This window comes from Letharia lupina (assembly GCF_014066315.1).
Source record: "Letharia lupina isolate WasteWater1 chromosome Unknown contig_19, whole genome shotgun sequence".
Lineage (NCBI taxonomy): Eukaryota > Fungi > Ascomycota > Lecanoromycetes > Lecanorales > Parmeliaceae > Letharia > Letharia lupina.
The window spans coordinates 1,456,191-1,471,598 of record NW_023502988.1 but is presented as its reverse complement, the minus strand read 5'-3'; the positions used below and the strand labels follow the sequence as shown (position 1 = coordinate 1,471,598).

General features: G+C 50.6%; 6 protein-coding genes across 6 annotated transcripts; 3 read left to right on the top strand and 3 right to left on the bottom strand.

Moving 5' to 3' along the window:
• Positions 1 to 441: 441 nt before the first annotated feature.
• HO133_004168 (uncharacterized protein) lies at positions 442 to 2,228 on the top strand (the record flags this gene model as incomplete). The annotated part of the gene is made up of 6 exons (XM_037295087.1): positions 442 to 497; positions 556 to 796; positions 863 to 1,155; positions 1,211 to 1,530; positions 1,596 to 1,940; positions 1,993 to 2,228. 6 exons carry the CDS (start codon positions 442 to 444, stop codon positions 2,226 to 2,228), a joined length of 1,491 nt encoding a protein of 496 aa, XP_037149134.1.
• Positions 2,229 to 2,637: 409 nt separating this feature from the next.
• HO133_004167 (uncharacterized protein) lies at positions 2,638 to 3,114 on the bottom strand (the record flags this gene model as incomplete). Its single annotated transcript, XM_037295086.1, has 2 exons — positions 2,638 to 2,906; positions 2,973 to 3,114. 2 exons carry the CDS (start codon positions 3,112 to 3,114, stop codon positions 2,638 to 2,640), a joined length of 411 nt encoding a protein of 136 aa, XP_037149133.1.
• Positions 3,115 to 7,464: 4,350 nt separating this feature from the next.
• On the bottom strand, positions 7,465 to 8,101 carry HO133_004166 (uncharacterized protein; the record flags this gene model as incomplete). The annotated part of the gene is made up of 3 exons (XM_037295085.1): positions 7,465 to 7,945; positions 8,009 to 8,031; positions 8,093 to 8,101. The coding sequence occupies 3 exons, from the start codon at positions 8,099 to 8,101 to the stop codon at positions 7,465 to 7,467; spliced, it is 513 nt and encodes a 170-aa protein (XP_037149132.1).
• A 1,188-nt stretch (positions 8,102 to 9,289) lies between these two features.
• HO133_004165 (uncharacterized protein) lies at positions 9,290 to 10,023 on the top strand (the record flags this gene model as incomplete). The annotated part of the gene is made up of 2 exons (XM_037295084.1): positions 9,290 to 9,580; positions 9,646 to 10,023. The coding sequence occupies 2 exons, from the start codon at positions 9,290 to 9,292 to the stop codon at positions 10,021 to 10,023; spliced, it is 669 nt and encodes a 222-aa protein (XP_037149131.1).
• Positions 10,024 to 12,179: 2,156 nt separating this feature from the next.
• Positions 12,180 to 14,169, top strand: HO133_004164 (uncharacterized protein; the record flags this gene model as incomplete). Its single annotated transcript, XM_037295083.1, has 2 exons — positions 12,180 to 12,853; positions 12,918 to 14,169. 2 exons carry the CDS (start codon positions 12,180 to 12,182, stop codon positions 14,167 to 14,169), a joined length of 1,926 nt encoding a protein of 641 aa, XP_037149130.1.
• Positions 14,170 to 14,473: 304 nt separating this feature from the next.
• HO133_004163 (uncharacterized protein) lies at positions 14,474 to 15,148 on the bottom strand (the record flags this gene model as incomplete). Its single annotated transcript, XM_037295082.1, has 1 exon — positions 14,474 to 15,148. The coding sequence occupies one exon, from the start codon at positions 15,146 to 15,148 to the stop codon at positions 14,474 to 14,476; it is 675 nt and encodes a 224-aa protein (XP_037149129.1).
• Positions 15,149 to 15,408: the final 260 nt, after the last annotated feature.

Sequence of the window (15,408 nt, the reverse complement as noted above, 5' to 3'; positions counted from 1 at the left end):
GCTTACGAGAAACACATGCAGAAGACCCCTTGCCCGCTTGGATCCGGCCTTTCCCACCTCTTAGCCATGTTCCTCGGGCACAGGCCGCTTACGTTGTGATGAAGCGGCGCATCCGTATAGTAATCTGTGAAGACCGGATTGTACGCCGTGAGACGGGCACCAAAATCTTACATGCTTTGGCCCTCGTGATAGTTTTCTTGACAGCAGAGCTGCAGTTTGAGCTATTTTGGCTTTCCCAACCAGCCAACTGTAACACAGCAGTACTTGCTCAGCCCAGCGCCTTCTGGTTTACATATAAGAAGGCCCCCCCGATGCTTCGCTAAGGATTACAACTATATACTATTCTCCATCTGCGACTGGTCTTCCTCTATAAACTTAGTGGCTTTCTCAAAATTCCATCTCGTGACTTCCACAGTTGACAGCCGTCCTTCAGCCTTCGACATGACGTCTTCCACTCCCGCTCCTCTAGATCTCAACAATGTCCAAGGTGACATCTTGTGAGTCTAAACCTGAAGCCAGAGATGAGTACCGTTCCAGCAAAACTCACTTTCACAGGGCGGGTCTTCCCAAGAAGACTCAGACCTATTTTTTCTTTCTCATCGACGAATCCCGCGTCCAAGCGTTCCGTAAACAACTGGCCACTTTAATCCCTCTTATCACCACGACCGCGCAGGTTTTCAGCCATCATGAGAAAATATCTCAGAACAAGAAAGACGCAGTGGGACGTGGAGTTTCTCCGTCGCTTTTGAAGATCAGCGGAGTCAACATAGTGTTCAGTCAAAAGGGACTGGTGAAGGTGGGCCAAACTGCTTGGCATGCCATATGTTTGAAGCTTTGCTAATGTGGACTCCTATCCTCGCAGATGGGGATCAACGACAACATTGGGGACGACGTCTTTCGCAAAGGGATGCTCGCTGATGCACCAACTCTCGGTGACCCAGGAACGGCAACTTCAGACAGTCCTGACTGGGTCCCTGCTTTCAAGCAAGGTGTTGATGGCATGATCCTGGTCTCAGGCGAAAGCCACCAAACAGTCGCCGAAACATTAGCTGAGATCGAAAGGATTTTCTTCGTTGGAGCACATTGCGCCACCATTCATGAAGCGCTCCGCATTGTCGGAGATGTCCGGCCGGGAAAAGAAAAGGGTCATGAGCAGTTCGTATCTCTACTAGAGTCGCAAGACCTTTCAACCGCTGATATCTTATCACAGCTTTGGCTTTCTGGACGGCATCTCGCAGCCTGCGGTCCGTGGTGTCAATGCCACAAACAATCCTGGGCAGGAGTTTGTACGTCAAGGAATAACACTCCTCGGCCGCGAAGGCGATGATAAATTCAATGCCGCTTTTGTGGACCAGGGACCCAATACTCGACCATCCTGGGCACTGGATGGGAGCTTTCTTGCTTTTCGCTATCTCTTTCAACTTGTCCCTGAATTCCAAACATTTCTGAAGCGGAATCCTATCGCTGGTTTAGCTCCTGATCTTGGCAGTGAACTCCTCGGGGCCCGCTTCGTCGGTCGTTGGATGAGCGGTATGTTGGCCTGTGCCTTTTTTGCGAGCCTTGTCGCTTATGCTAATGGTGGCGATGGCGCACAGGAGCACCTGTCGATATTGCACCAACGCATGATGACCCGGCCCTCGGGAAAGACGCCTCTCGCAACAACAACTTCCGCTACGCCTTTCCAGACGACTCAAAGACGCAAGATAGATGCCCCTTCGCAGCGCACACACGGAAGACAAACCCTCGAGCCGACATTGAGGATCTCAACGCAACTACCGCGAACGCTAACGAGAAACACCGTATCTTTCGTCGCGGTGTCCAGTTCGGACCAGAAGTTACTGCAGCTGAAGCTGCATCCGGAAAGACTGTCCACGGGCGTGGCCTCCTCTTCGCAGCATACCAGAGCAACATTCACTTCGGGTTCCAATTTCTGCAAAACAGTAACTTACCATCCGTACAAGTCTTTGTTGACAATCGGCTAACGGTTGTTAGATTGGTCGAACACGGCCAACTTTCCTCCCAAGACGGGACCGACGGGGGCTGCAGTGATTTCAGGACTCGACCCTCTCATCGGTCAGAATACTGCAGGAGCTCGTTCGATGATAGGCGCCAACCCACAGAGCCAAAGTACCTCACTCACTCTGCCCACATGGGTAGTGCCGAAAGGAGGCGAGTATTTCTTCTCGCCCTCCATCCCTGCTCTCAAGGCCACCTTCGCTTTGGCCTAAGGGATACTAGCGGCCGCAAGGAGATCTGTGATCTAAGGAGAAGAGGAGTACATGTGGGATGGGTGCAAGTGTAACTATATCTCGAAGCCTTGGAAAAATTACTTTTGCGGTTATTCTCGCAGAGCATGTTACCTAGCACGATAGTCGCCAGTTTAAAATGAACAGTTTGCTTTTGCGAACTTTCCTACAATCCATTCAATCAAGTTTGACATCTAAGCGCTCAACTACTCCACCACAGAAGCTACATGAGAGCACCGCAGCTTCCGAATACTTTGTAATGCTTCCTAAGAATGCTCCCTCGGAGCCTAAGCTCGGCTTGGCTTTGCGGCATGTTAGTGAAGAGCCGCTGCGATGATAGCTATCACAACTGGCAGACCCTACTCTCCCTCATTTTTCTCATGTTAGGATTTCAGCTAGAGCTGATGGTGTATGAGCTAGTCAAGAATGTAGCACTACCGGTGACTGCCTCTGTCCCCGCCTGTACACTCTGCAGCAGCATTCCAGACAATCCACTCTCGAATTTCTCCAGATAGGTAGACCCGTTAGCGACGAAAAAGCTATAGACCGTTGCTGACGTCCCAGTGTTCAGACCGCTGAACAGATTGAACGTGATGGCATCGCTAACTATGGTGCCAATCGGAGTTGCGGAACCGCCGTCGTCTGGGGAGCCGGTTGGACCTACGGCATTTCAGGAGTTAGCGCAGCTTCTGTGGCGGCATCTCGAGAGCCGCTATGTGCCGAGACCGCCGTAAGCTCCTAGCCAAATCATGACTTCGATGGGATAGATAGGGCCAGGAGCGACACTTTCAGAGCCGCCGAAGAAGGCGTCATAGGCTACGTCGGCTACGATGGCGGGTTGCGATACGTCGTAGCTATTCGGTCCCATTGTCAGTGTGTGTTTTTGCCTTGCGAAAGTGATCACGGGGGAGATTTGAGGACAAGCTTAGGGCAAGCTTAGCGCCAGCTAGCTTACCTCCATGTCTTACTCGTGGGGCTGGTCTAGTACTCTTTCAGCGCCTGACACGCGATAGATGGGTCGTAGGCATTTGCGTAGCTTTTGATATGTTTTTGTGAACTGTCGGTTGCGGTGTTCTCCCACGACCAACTAGTGCTCCACGCGATTGGGTTGCCGCCGGATGCAGAATCGAGGCATTGAGATCCGCTTCCGCTAGCCATGCCCCAGAGATTGTTGTTGATACTGAGAAGAGGAGTTCATGTCGGCTTCAGCTTCTTGGCACGTTCTGTGGTGCTGTACAATCTTGACTTCCAGCAGAAATTTTCAGAAGTGTCTCAAGGTTCGATAAATCGTCCGGTCTTTGAATACATATGTGAAAGGCCCAGAGTATAGTAAGGAATCCTAGCCAGAACTTGCGCTGCAACTACCCGAAGCGGAAGAAGTGCTGCTGCTTGATGGAGATGTTGCAGCAACGGAAGAACCGGCCACCACTGGAGTTAGTGGAGTATCGGCCGGGGTGTTATGAGTGGAAGTTGCGATCTTAATTGTCGAGGTAGTAGTGGGGGACTGGGCAGGCCCCCAAGGGCCCCATTGACCAGGGCTGGGATGATTATGGGAAACAGCTAGTTCTAAAGGAGACGCTTCCAGCGTAAGGAGCAGGATGTTTGATGGGTGCATATTGACTGAACTATCCAGAAGAATGTCTCTTTAAAAGGGAATTGTAAGAACCGAAGGAGTGTGGTGTGAAATCAATTCGCGAAGGAGTGAGTGAACTGCTGGAAAAGAGCGACGAAACAAAAAACCTCGGCAAAAGAACATATTTTTGTCTGTTTCAAAGGTCAGGAAGGATTCTTGTGTGCTACGGCAGCAAGAGGAGATGAACGCGTGTCAAGTTTAATACAATAAAAATGATTAGCATTGTTTACACTTTGCAACAAGATCGCTCAGAGATGTGAAACAGTGACATGGACGGAACCACAATATATGAATGCGGAGAAGGAACGGTGAAGTCTTGTTTATGCGCTTTGCGGGGTCACTAGGGCGCTGAAACACATCGTAGGATAGATCAGCTCCCGTATTGCGATCATACCATATCGTCAGATACTCAAGTATTTCTCATCTAGAGGGAGTATGATTCTGCCAATATCAACGGCGTTAACATGTTGAGGAGTGGAATTGGCGGAGTGATTGGAGGAATCATAGCGTCGAAGACTATCATGCTTACTCAGCGGATCTCACCCAATCAGATTTCTCGGTGCCAGAGCTCGTTTTTTGACTCCGTCGCACCAGGGAGACTTCCACGATTCGTTCCAGGGAATCCCCAGTGGTCGAAACGGGCCATCTGCTAGAGCTTCAACGTCGAGGCAAAATTGCCGATCGTACCCCAAAGGTCGTTTGCGAGCTTTTCGTTCCCTCCTGGAAAAGATGAAGATGGACAGGAAGCTGCCATCGAACGACATAGGGAGGTGAATGGGCTGTCGACCTGGTGTCTACAGCGTGAACTATAAATACCCCTATTTAACTCTTTAGCGATAAATCAGGTTACTAACAATTAGGATAGAGAGTCTGAAATATTCTAAAATACCCTTCTAATAATTTATAGGTATAGGGATGTTGTATTAGCAACTCAGCTAAAAAAGCTTGATCTCGGGGGTGTCTGGACCTAAATAGGGCCCCGTAGGGCTCCCGTAGGGACGTCGCAGGGCCCCCGTGAGGGCTGCTGCTAACATGTTAATGGTATCTTATATTTTCATACCCCAAGAAATGGTAACTTATAAATTCATACCCTAAAGACTGGCAACTTACAAATTTATACCCTATTTTTTTGGTGAGGGGTATGAAAATGTAAGATGGGGTATGAATTTGTAAAGAATCCCATAGTTTGGGGTATGAATTTGTAATTTGCCCCAAGGCGCTCCATCACTTCAAGGACGCAATAGTGAAGGTTCAATTAAAGTAAGCTGGTAGAAAAGTGACGTGGCCTCACGCTTTGGCCAAGGCTAAAGGCGGGCATAAAATGTGCAGGTTCATAGTTCCCTTCTCGAAGAGGTTTACACACGAGGACCAGCTACAAGAACGAGGGTATGATGACTTGGCTGGACTTACTCAGACAGCCTCACTGGTTGCTCAATATATCTCAGCAGCTCGTGCTGGCCTCGGAGATCCGTGTGACTGACACTACTCAGGGGAAAGTGAGACGATGCCTTTCGGCAAGCATCTTGAGTGGACACCATTTTCATTTTCCAGTCCCGGGGGGGAAAACGCACGAAGCATTGATTCAAAGTCGCCACCTAAATCTTTCTGAATGTCAACTGAATATAAAAAAAGACAATAACGACGCCTCGATAGCTGTTTCAAGGTGCAGCTGAGTCGCCGCAGTTTAGCTACTACGATAGGAAGCGTTTTCCGGATGCGGCAGATCTCGATAATTATGAGGTGAGGAAGAACAGGGTGGCATTAGCGCGTTCGTCCAGGTGTATTGAAGTGGTTGACACGCACATACTGGTTTACCACTCCAGGTACTTCATAGAAGAAGGGTATCCCTTGAATATCAGCCCGGCCCCAAATCGATCAATCCGTGTCCAGTACTCGTCATCGATCTCATACACAAGACCTTCTGGAAGGTACAATGGAAACGACCATTAGCAAAGCAGTTTCTAACGCTGAATTCTGTGGGACAGCCCACAGTTCCAAGCAAAGGAGTAAAGTGGTATCACTCCGAGCGGAACCGGGCTATACAGCCACTGATGACAGGCGACCCGGTATCTGGGTTCACGAGTCGGCCATTGAGTTCAGCGACAATTTAATGGAGGAATAGCAGAGGGTTCGTTACGAAATGGAGCACGAGAGCAAAGACTGGGAGGCAAGGAACATTCTTGTGGATTCGAAGCTTTTGCATCCAACCAGCCCTGCAACACATCGCGGCGTGATGTATCCTTATCCGCCATTTTCGATCTAAGGCTTCCCATCACTCAACCGATATGTTCCCGAGATGATTATCCCTTCTAGTTGTTCTTTCCTGGTCTTGATGGTGTATCCACACTCCCATTGTGTTTCACAAAGAAATTGCAGTCGTGTTAATCGGGCTTACACTGAATGGTCGCCAGAATCGCTGAGTCTCTTTTGACTCTATTTACGGCAGAAATTCGAACCCGTTCCGGCGCCTGCTCGGCCAGCATTCTGGCAATGCGTACGCGAAGTAAAACAGTCGAATGGGCTGGTTTTGTACAAGAGAAACGCGGTATCGAAATACCACCTCGACCCAATCGTGGCCCCACTATTCGCTTCGCTCATACATATCACGCAGGCAGAAAACACCTGCCCGTGTAACCCATCGCTAACAATAGTTGACCTATACAAGGCATTTATGGTTGGCCGTATATATCTGGCCTAGCAATAAGCACAGCTACTACTGCACATTGCGGAAACAAACATTCACTACATCTCGGCGCCTATTCCTCGGTCATCGCAAGTAACAAGCCTTCTTCGCTTCACAAGGGATGTGTGGCTCTCCCTGTGTTCGATTACTTTGGGAATTGCGGTTTAACGCGAAAGTTGGCTGTACTTCCCGTTTACGATGAGCCCATCGCCGATCCCTCGCATTGTCTGCACGATGTAGATACGGCAGCTTATGGGAGTCTTTAGACTCTAGATAGCGCGTGAGCGATAGAGACTGGCATATACGTTACGCGCACAAGCGAAGCCGCCAGTCAACCATGGGAAACGGGCTTCCTCAATGTTAGCTGCCAAAGATGGGCCAAGCGCCGAGTAAGTTGATGGCGTCTCAAAGCTACTCCTGCTTGATGGCGCTACCGCCGTGTGAGTACTAGATTCTCATTACTTTTCGCTGACCGTATCAAAATATCAGTCTTCGAGTCTCAGTATCCTGATATTCTCCGTCAAAGAACGTGCTGGGCCTTGGGTTCGCTGGTGCCGAGGCACTGCTAAGCTCAGAATACGTTTTGCTGCTCCTGGTCACAACGATAGTAATTTATTGGTACTTGCCGATGTCTCTCTACCTTCATTGTGAGGCCGTTGTCCAATTTGTCTACGATCGCAGACTCGTGGTGATACTAGACGATAAGCATTGCTTTGTGTCTAAGGTAGGCAAGAAAGCATCGAAGCAGCGCTCTGAAGTCAGACAAATGTTCCCTCGCAGATGGTAATGCTTTGTACTTAGTCGTCTGAGCTTCACAGTCTGGTAATTCCCAGGGAGGAGCCTTTGGATAGGCGCCAACCCTGCGCCGTAGTCATAGCGCCCTCCAATATCCATTTAATTCCCTAAACCTTGGCCGTGATGGTAGCCGCAGGAGCACTAGCTGGTGGTAAATTCTTCACCGACCCCCTCGCAATAACAACCTCGGGCTGCATCCAGACATCAATCACGACATCGAAATTGTATTCCACCATACTGCTCACGTTTTGCTGATTCGAGTAATCGAAGCCCAGCAGGGACAGCGTCTCCACAATCCGACTATTTGTCAACACGAAATCCGCCGTCTGGTTACCCGTGGCTGACAGCTCGAACTCGACGTTGAAGTTCGGCAATCGAGACGAGACGCTGTGGTGGAAGGAGTTGGAGAGGGCTAGAGGTTCGCGGCCGAAGGTGATGTAGGCGGTGAAGAGGGCTTGGATGAGGACTTGACCAACGGCTTGTGGGAGGATTGAGGCAGTCAGGGGATGGATGTGGATGCCGATTGATTTGGCCCCGTCTGCCGGAACAACGGTTGGAATGACATCGAGTTGTGCGATTGCGTTGGCACTTGGACAATGTCAGTTCCCATCAATGCAGTGTATGATATTAGGAATTGGCTGAATTAGGTACCGTGGTTCACGCTGTTTCTGAGCCTTTGATAGCGAGGAGCGCTCTGTCAGGCCCCTACGAGATAAGTGGGCACCAAGTACGCACTGCGAGCATAGTAGAGCGCACAACAGGAACCACGAGGGAGCTTTAGATAGAAACATCTTGAAACGATTCAAGATTTCGAGATACACAAATGGTTCACATATGTTCCTCTCGTGGGATCACAGCTTTCATGCAAGCGTGGAGGCTTGCTCGCAATATAAAAACCCAGTGGAAGTGTACTTCGGAGCCAGCTCCTGGTAAAAGGTTGACGTTTGGGCCTAGGGGAATTTTGCGCTTGCCGATGCGCAATGATGTTTTTTTTAACACGCGACATGCGTTGGGGGACCTAGCGGCTGTGTGGCGCGGTTGTCTATGTTTCGAATGCTATAAACAAAATCAGCCTGCTTTTAGCCGGCCACAGTGGTTGGTCATTGGACGATGCTGACCGTTCGCTTGGCGAAAAGAAACACAGCCAGTGCTGACCTCATGCGCAATCGCACCACAACACCAGAAGGCAAATTGGCGTACCAAAGCTCTGCTACCTTCCAGCGCTCATCTGATCAGCAACAAGATGATAGAGCTGATTGAAGAATATCAAGAATAGAGATGAGATCTCAGTCTGTGAGTGGCTGTAATTCATCGACCTTGATATTATCCGCTCGGCTATCGCTTTTGCAGGGAGAGGTAGATCCGGTTCATGCTGGTATTGGCTACCAAACACTGAACCCGGTTCGCCATCTGCATTGTTCCCTGGATAGTGACTTGCTCCCGCAAAGCCTCACTGGCGTTCAGGCAGCCCACATAATGGTTGGTGCCCTATCAGTTCCTATCACCTCCCAGAAAGAGCTTCTTTGTCTTTAGGCCAATGACAAGTGGGGTATTCCTAGATTAAAAGGCGGCAAATTGCCAGACAACACTCTTGGGGCTCTTACTTGTAGGCGACGGCGTATCCGCGGTCAATCTAATTCCAAGTGCGACTCCCTCGCAGCACACTTATCTTCTATCTCAACCAATGACAGAGGCAGCGTTTGTATAATAGCATACAGCAAGGCTGTCCCTGTGTTCTAGTCCAAAATCAAAACCCAACTCGCTTTAACCGTCTATGCGTCCTTTGTTGCCTCGCGGTTAAATTCCCGTGCACCATTTCTGCAGAGTCCTAGGGTAGCTCTATATACGACCGATTGCTCGATTCTCGACCTGTCACGCTTTCTGCAAGGGAATGTTAGCCAGCCTGCGGTGACATACCTTCGTCATACCATCATGTTGCTCTTCATGGTTCTGTCGAATCTCATGTGTCTTCTGCTACCAGCTCTCACCTCCGCCCACGTCACCACTTCAGAGGATCCGGTCAACCTCGCAGCTCACCATGTGAAACGCTTGTCGACTCCTTTGAAGAACTTGCTTCACAAGAAAGACGCTATTCTTTTTGCCAGCACCCCGACTGCTTCTAACATACTTGCCCTGAACAGCACAAATGGGGAGGTCGCGGAGACAATACCATTCGAGGAAGAAATCGATATCCCTGGGCTAGGACACCTCGTCTACTTCCTCGTATGTTGAGCATTCCCAAACACCAGAAAGTGGCTTTGGGGTTACGACTAATCGTGATGGTACAGGTCAAAGGCGAAATCGACGACGATTACTCGGTCACTGTGGAGTTCTGGGTCCACTACCTTGTCGACAAAAGAATCGGTGTCTTCCACGGCGATCTGATCAAGGGCATCGATATGAAGATCCCAAACAGTATACAAATAATCAACGGAGAAGCCCGGCTATACGTGGTGCAGAGTGGAGGGTACGATGTCCTGATCTTCGAAGCCTACGGCAGCACCCACATACCTGGTGGACCGAATAAGGTCTTCCCCGTTTTCAAGAAGGAGATTAAGCGGTGGGAGGTCGGAAACTTGAAAAGCATTCAGGACGTGCCAAACATTTCGGGAGTACAGACGCCGTCGATTGATGCAGGGGCAGATACATCATTTTCGGTCGAGTAGGGTCAATTAGCATTAGGTGGCATATCGTACCGGCGAAGCTAGGAACGTATAAAGTGCGCGCTGCACGTACTGAAACCACGTGTTCTAGCCACAAACGAATCATTCCGCAAGGAGGAGCTTATGCAAGTGCCGCCTATGCCTTGCTCGTCAAGATTCTTGCCTATGTGTGAATTTGAGAGACAGATTTCGGCGGATGATGCCTCGATGGGACTTTTGAGCTGGAGGTCTTGAGGCATTCTTAGTTTGTAATCAACGGTCACCCAGAAAGTCTAGATTCGACTCACTAAACCTCTCAAGCGCGCTATCCGGGCATGCCGACCCTCTGCCAGTGAACGAACTACTTGTACGCTCGAACTGTCTTGTGCACAAGGTCGCCACGATGGCCAGTTGATTCTCGGAGAGTACCTACAACTAGCCTACCATTAGAGTCTATGAGTCTTAGAAAATGACGTAAGAGTGTCTTTACCTAGGGTCCCTCGACGTCAATGGGCGGTGGAATTGCAGCAGCGACTATCTGGAAGTGATCATGAGCAACATCTCAGTGATTTTTGCAGCATAAGCCCGACACGATATGATTTGGTCTGCACTACCCACTGCTTGTGAGGACCGGTTCAAGCTCTCCCTGTTCTCTCGCGTTACACTCTGTATATACAATTCTGTCTTTTTTTATCCTTATCAGTCTTCTTCCCAGCTCCTGGCCTTGCTTTTTCTCACCGACCATACTCATATGTCCACCTCGTTCTTTTTCGCTCCTTGTCTCAGTTTGCAAGCCCATCGTTGCCCAGGCCGCCCCCGGCACCCAATGCTTGATCTCTGGCAACCACTTCTCCAACGGCCGGGTCAACGAAGCTGGGGAAGATACAGAAAATTTTAGAAGGAAGACGTGTGTCTCTGGGTAGAACAGAAGGCGCGAGCAGTTGTAGCTTTCTTCGCCGCTTGTATCGGGTAGGTGCCGGTTATGGATGTCTTTACGTACCCCAAGAAATGTCCCATGGATTGTCACCTGGGGTGTAAGATGTTTTGGTCGAACATCAAAAGTCATTCTTCATCGTACCGCAAATTGTTTTGGACACTCGTTGAAGGAGTGGGCACGATTGTACGAAGGAGGGTTTTTTTAGATGTGCGGTCGCTTCGGATGCAGCCTTTGACTTCTACGTCCTGCCAATCCATGTGATAGTAAAGTCGGAGTCGGTGCACTGTGGGCGTATCGTTGAGCTTGGAGAAATTTGCGATATTGGTGTCGAGATATTTATTGCTGCCATCGAATAAATACACCGCGAATAATTCTTTGGGCGGCATAAAAGGCAGTAGAGGAAATCATCCACAATCCCGGTCTGGGGACAATGCCTACTTTATGGTGCCAGTGCGGGAACCGCCGACGGCTGCGCGTCAAGCAGGGAGTCTTACAGCAACCGTGACGGGACACAATGGAAAGCGGAGGCTAAGAAGAAAATCGGTACTCGATAGGTTACGGGAAGATGATGGCCATGGGCGACTCGAAAAGGTCGAGCTGCAAGCCTCCGTGCTCGTTATTGGGCTTGTTGGTGGCTGATTTTCCGAGCAGACCGGCTCAGCTCACTCACAACTCATGCTGATAGAATGTTGGTGATCTTTTTGTCTTGTAAGACTAGATTCACAATCTGATGCTGATACGAGGTTGACATTTGATATGTCACTGTCCTGCAAGAATGGATTGTAGAGTAGAGTAAGAGTGCAGAGTATAGAGTAGGAGCAGGGGTCGAGAGAATGACGCTGTGGCGGATCTGCTGAGCTCAGATCTAGACCTTTTCTGTCATAGCGCGCCAAGCCCCGTATAGCTGTATCGTTCTCCCGCCTCTACCCGGTAAGGTAAAGTAAGCTGACCGCGTTCAAATCTTTTCCTACCTTACTGTACCTCGTTAATCCTTCACTCCATCCGTAAATATTTTTATATCATCTCGTCCGCTTCATTCATTGAGCTTCATGCAAGGTCCTGAGAGGACGATTTGACAATTACCACATACATCCTCTATCCTGCTAGGCGCAACATCCTCCCCCACTTATCTATCCTTCAGTCGTCATAGATGACGACTGATCTCCCCTTACTATTAAAGCCCAGTTCAAATTAGCCTTTTCAAGACACACACTTGCCATAGACATATCACGCGCTTATCAAGATGAATGAAGCAGACGTGGACATGCTCCGCGATGAGCGGGACGCTTCCCCACGCCGCTTCACCAATTGGGATCCCCACGACAGCTTCTTCCAGCGCTATCACCGCCTCAGCCCCGAAGAAAAGGATAAACTTCATCGGTCCATGCCAGGCGATGACAATGATCGGCCCCCAAGCTCTTCCGCTGCCTCATCCTCGTCCGCCCCCTCAGTCCGCTTGGAAGCAATCCGGACCGCCAATATGAGCAGAACGGCTACCAACCGCATCAACCACCAAGAATCCCATCCACATGCTCTTGATCGCATCGAGACCCATCGAACCCAGCACTCGGGAACTGTGGGTGCCATCAAGTCCCGGAAGTCAAGCCAGAAGGAAATCCCAGCCATGGGAGCTGGTAAGCCGTATCCTCCCATGTTGCCAGAGATGGAAGAGTACGTCGTGGAGTTTGATGGCTTCGATGATCCGAGGCACGCTCAGAATTGGCCATTGAGAAAGAAACTCCTTATCGGTGTCATCCTTGCTTACGATGCACTCGCGGCCACAATGGGGAGCAGCATCTTCTCATCCGGCATTTCAGGAGTCGTAAAAACCTTTCACGTCGGGGAGGAGGTCGGGACCTTGGGAACATCGCTTTTCGTGCTAGGTTACGCATTTGGCCCTATCATGTGGGCACCGATGTAGGCATCCTCTCATTATTAGCACGAGACTAAGATCTGGTAGGGCTGACTGATCTGCCTTTAGGTCGGAACTCTATGGCCGACGTCTGCCTCTTGTCATAGCGGCTTTCGGCTTCTCCGTGTTCGCTATTGGCGTCGCCGTAGCAAAGGACGTTCAGACAGTCATGATCTGTCGATTCTTCGACGGCTTATTCGGCTCGTGCCCTCTAGCTGTGGTTGCCGCAGCATTCGCGGACATGTTCAACAACAAGACCCGTGGCTTGGCCGTCGCGGTCTTCTCAGCAACCGTCTTCATGGGTCCATTGCTCGCCCCATTCATTGGGGGGTTCATAACCATCTCCTACCTAGGCTGGAGGTGGACCGAGTACATCTCCGCCATCATGGGCTTCTCCGCTTTCGCTCTCATCACCATTTTCCTGCCAGAGACCTACCCACCAATCATTTTGGTAAATAAGGCCCAAGATTTGCGTCGGGCCACCAAGAACTGGGGCATCCACGCCAAGCAAGAGGAAATTGAAGTCGACTTCAAAGAATTGATCACCAAGAACGTCTCACGTCCAATGCGGATCCTTTTTCAAGAGCCTATCGTACTGCTCATCACCCTCTACATGTCCTTCATCTACGGCCTGCTCTACCTCTTTCTAACAGCCTACGCCCTTGTTTTCCAGGGCCAGTACGGTTTTAACGAAGGTGTAGGTGGCCTCTGTTACTTTGGTATGGTTGCCGGAGAAATCATTGCCTTCATCGTCGTAGTGATTATGAATCCCTCGTATGCGCGCAAACTCGAAGCGAACAACAACATCCCCGTACCAGAATGGCGTCTACCTATTTCCATAGTTGGGGGTGTTCTTTTCGCGGGTGGACTCTTCTGGTTCGGATGGACTGGATTCGAAGGCGACAAAATCCCATGGATCGTACCCACACTTTCAGGTCTCTTCACTGGTTTCGGCATCTTCACCATCTTCCTCTCCTTGCTCAACTACATCGTCGACGCCTATCTCATGTTCGCCGCCTCCGCCCTGGCAGCAAACACCTTCCTTCGATCTGGCTTCGGTGCTGTCTTCCCGCTGTTCGCGACCTACATGTTTGACGGAATGGGTATACAGTGGGCTGCGACACTCCTGGGCTGTGTGGCACTGGCGCTAGTCCCACTGCCGATTGTGTTCCTTCTTTACGGTAAGAAGATTAGAGCCAAGAGCCACTTTGCACCAGCGCCGGATCTTCAGCAGGATAAAAGGAGAGACGAGGAGGCGCGTGGTGTTCCTGACAGCGATGGTAGCGTGCCAAGTGAGGAGGCTGAGAAGAAAGATGCCTAGACGGCGACATTGCAGAGACAATTGGATACACAACATCCGGGGACGTGACGTACGGAGAGGTTCATTGTTCACTTTTCCACCCGGGGGCAAACTGGCGCTCTTCTTACTTTTCAATCGTTTGGGGTTGGTACCTGCGACTCCAGTTTCGACAGTCTACGCAGCTAGCACGGAGAGTAAAATGCAAGTATGCAGTTCTAATGCTCTGAGCTTCACAAACGCGAGTACATGCTTCGTTCATCTCCACTAATACCGCCTTCTATTTTCTTCTCGCATATACTCGACACCAGCCTCCATCAATCCCCCCCTAACACCCATACTGAATCTGCAGCCCCATCACCCCATCCTGCGCGTACGTCACCGTCCCATCGTCCGCAGGCGTATCCCCATTCGGATCCGCAATACTAAACCTCAAATTGATCGTCGGCGTGCAAGTCACCGAGTTGATATAAACGACCGACGACGCGGATCCACTCGCTGGGAAAGCGAACGTCCCAATCAAACTCCCAGTCTGCGCGGCGATATTATCCCACGTCGGCACCTCACTCATGACGCCATTGACCGTCTGCGTAGGCAGATCGCCCGTGATGGCAAAAACATCAATTTTTGTATTCCCTGTCGTCGTGGCGCCCACGGTCCCATCGAACGCGAACTGGACCGCGTACGGCCCCCTCCCCGCGGGCGGGCACGGCACGTCCTTGAACGAGGCGACGAGGTCCTGCTTCCCGTCGTCGTTGGCGTATTCGGCGACGAAGAAGCTGAAGGTGGTTTGCTGGCCCGGCGGGGCGGAGGGGTTGAAGAAGGGGCCGCGGTCGCCGGTGTTGTTGCGCAGGACGGCGGGGCCCTGGGAGATCTGGTAGAAGTTTGAGGGGGGGAGGACGGTGCCGCAGGTGCGGGGGGTGAGGGAGGAGGGGAGGGCGAGGGCGAGAGAGAGGAGGGGGAGGAGGTTGAGGGCTTGGTTGGCGGTGGTGAGGAGATGCATTGTGTGGTGATGGTGCTGAGTCTGGGTTGGTAATGCGCTTTGATTTAGATCCCTTCGGTAGATAGAGGCAATGTCTTTCTCTTTGCAAGATGTTGATTTTATTGGGAGAATGAGACAGCAATCGGTACGCTTCCCGTGGGGTAAACATCAGCTTTATAGAAATTTCTCACCGCCCGACACACAACAACAGATGCTTTGGCATCACGTGAAAGAACACGGAGTAAGCTGCATGATCTTGCATATACGGGGTCCCGAATGGG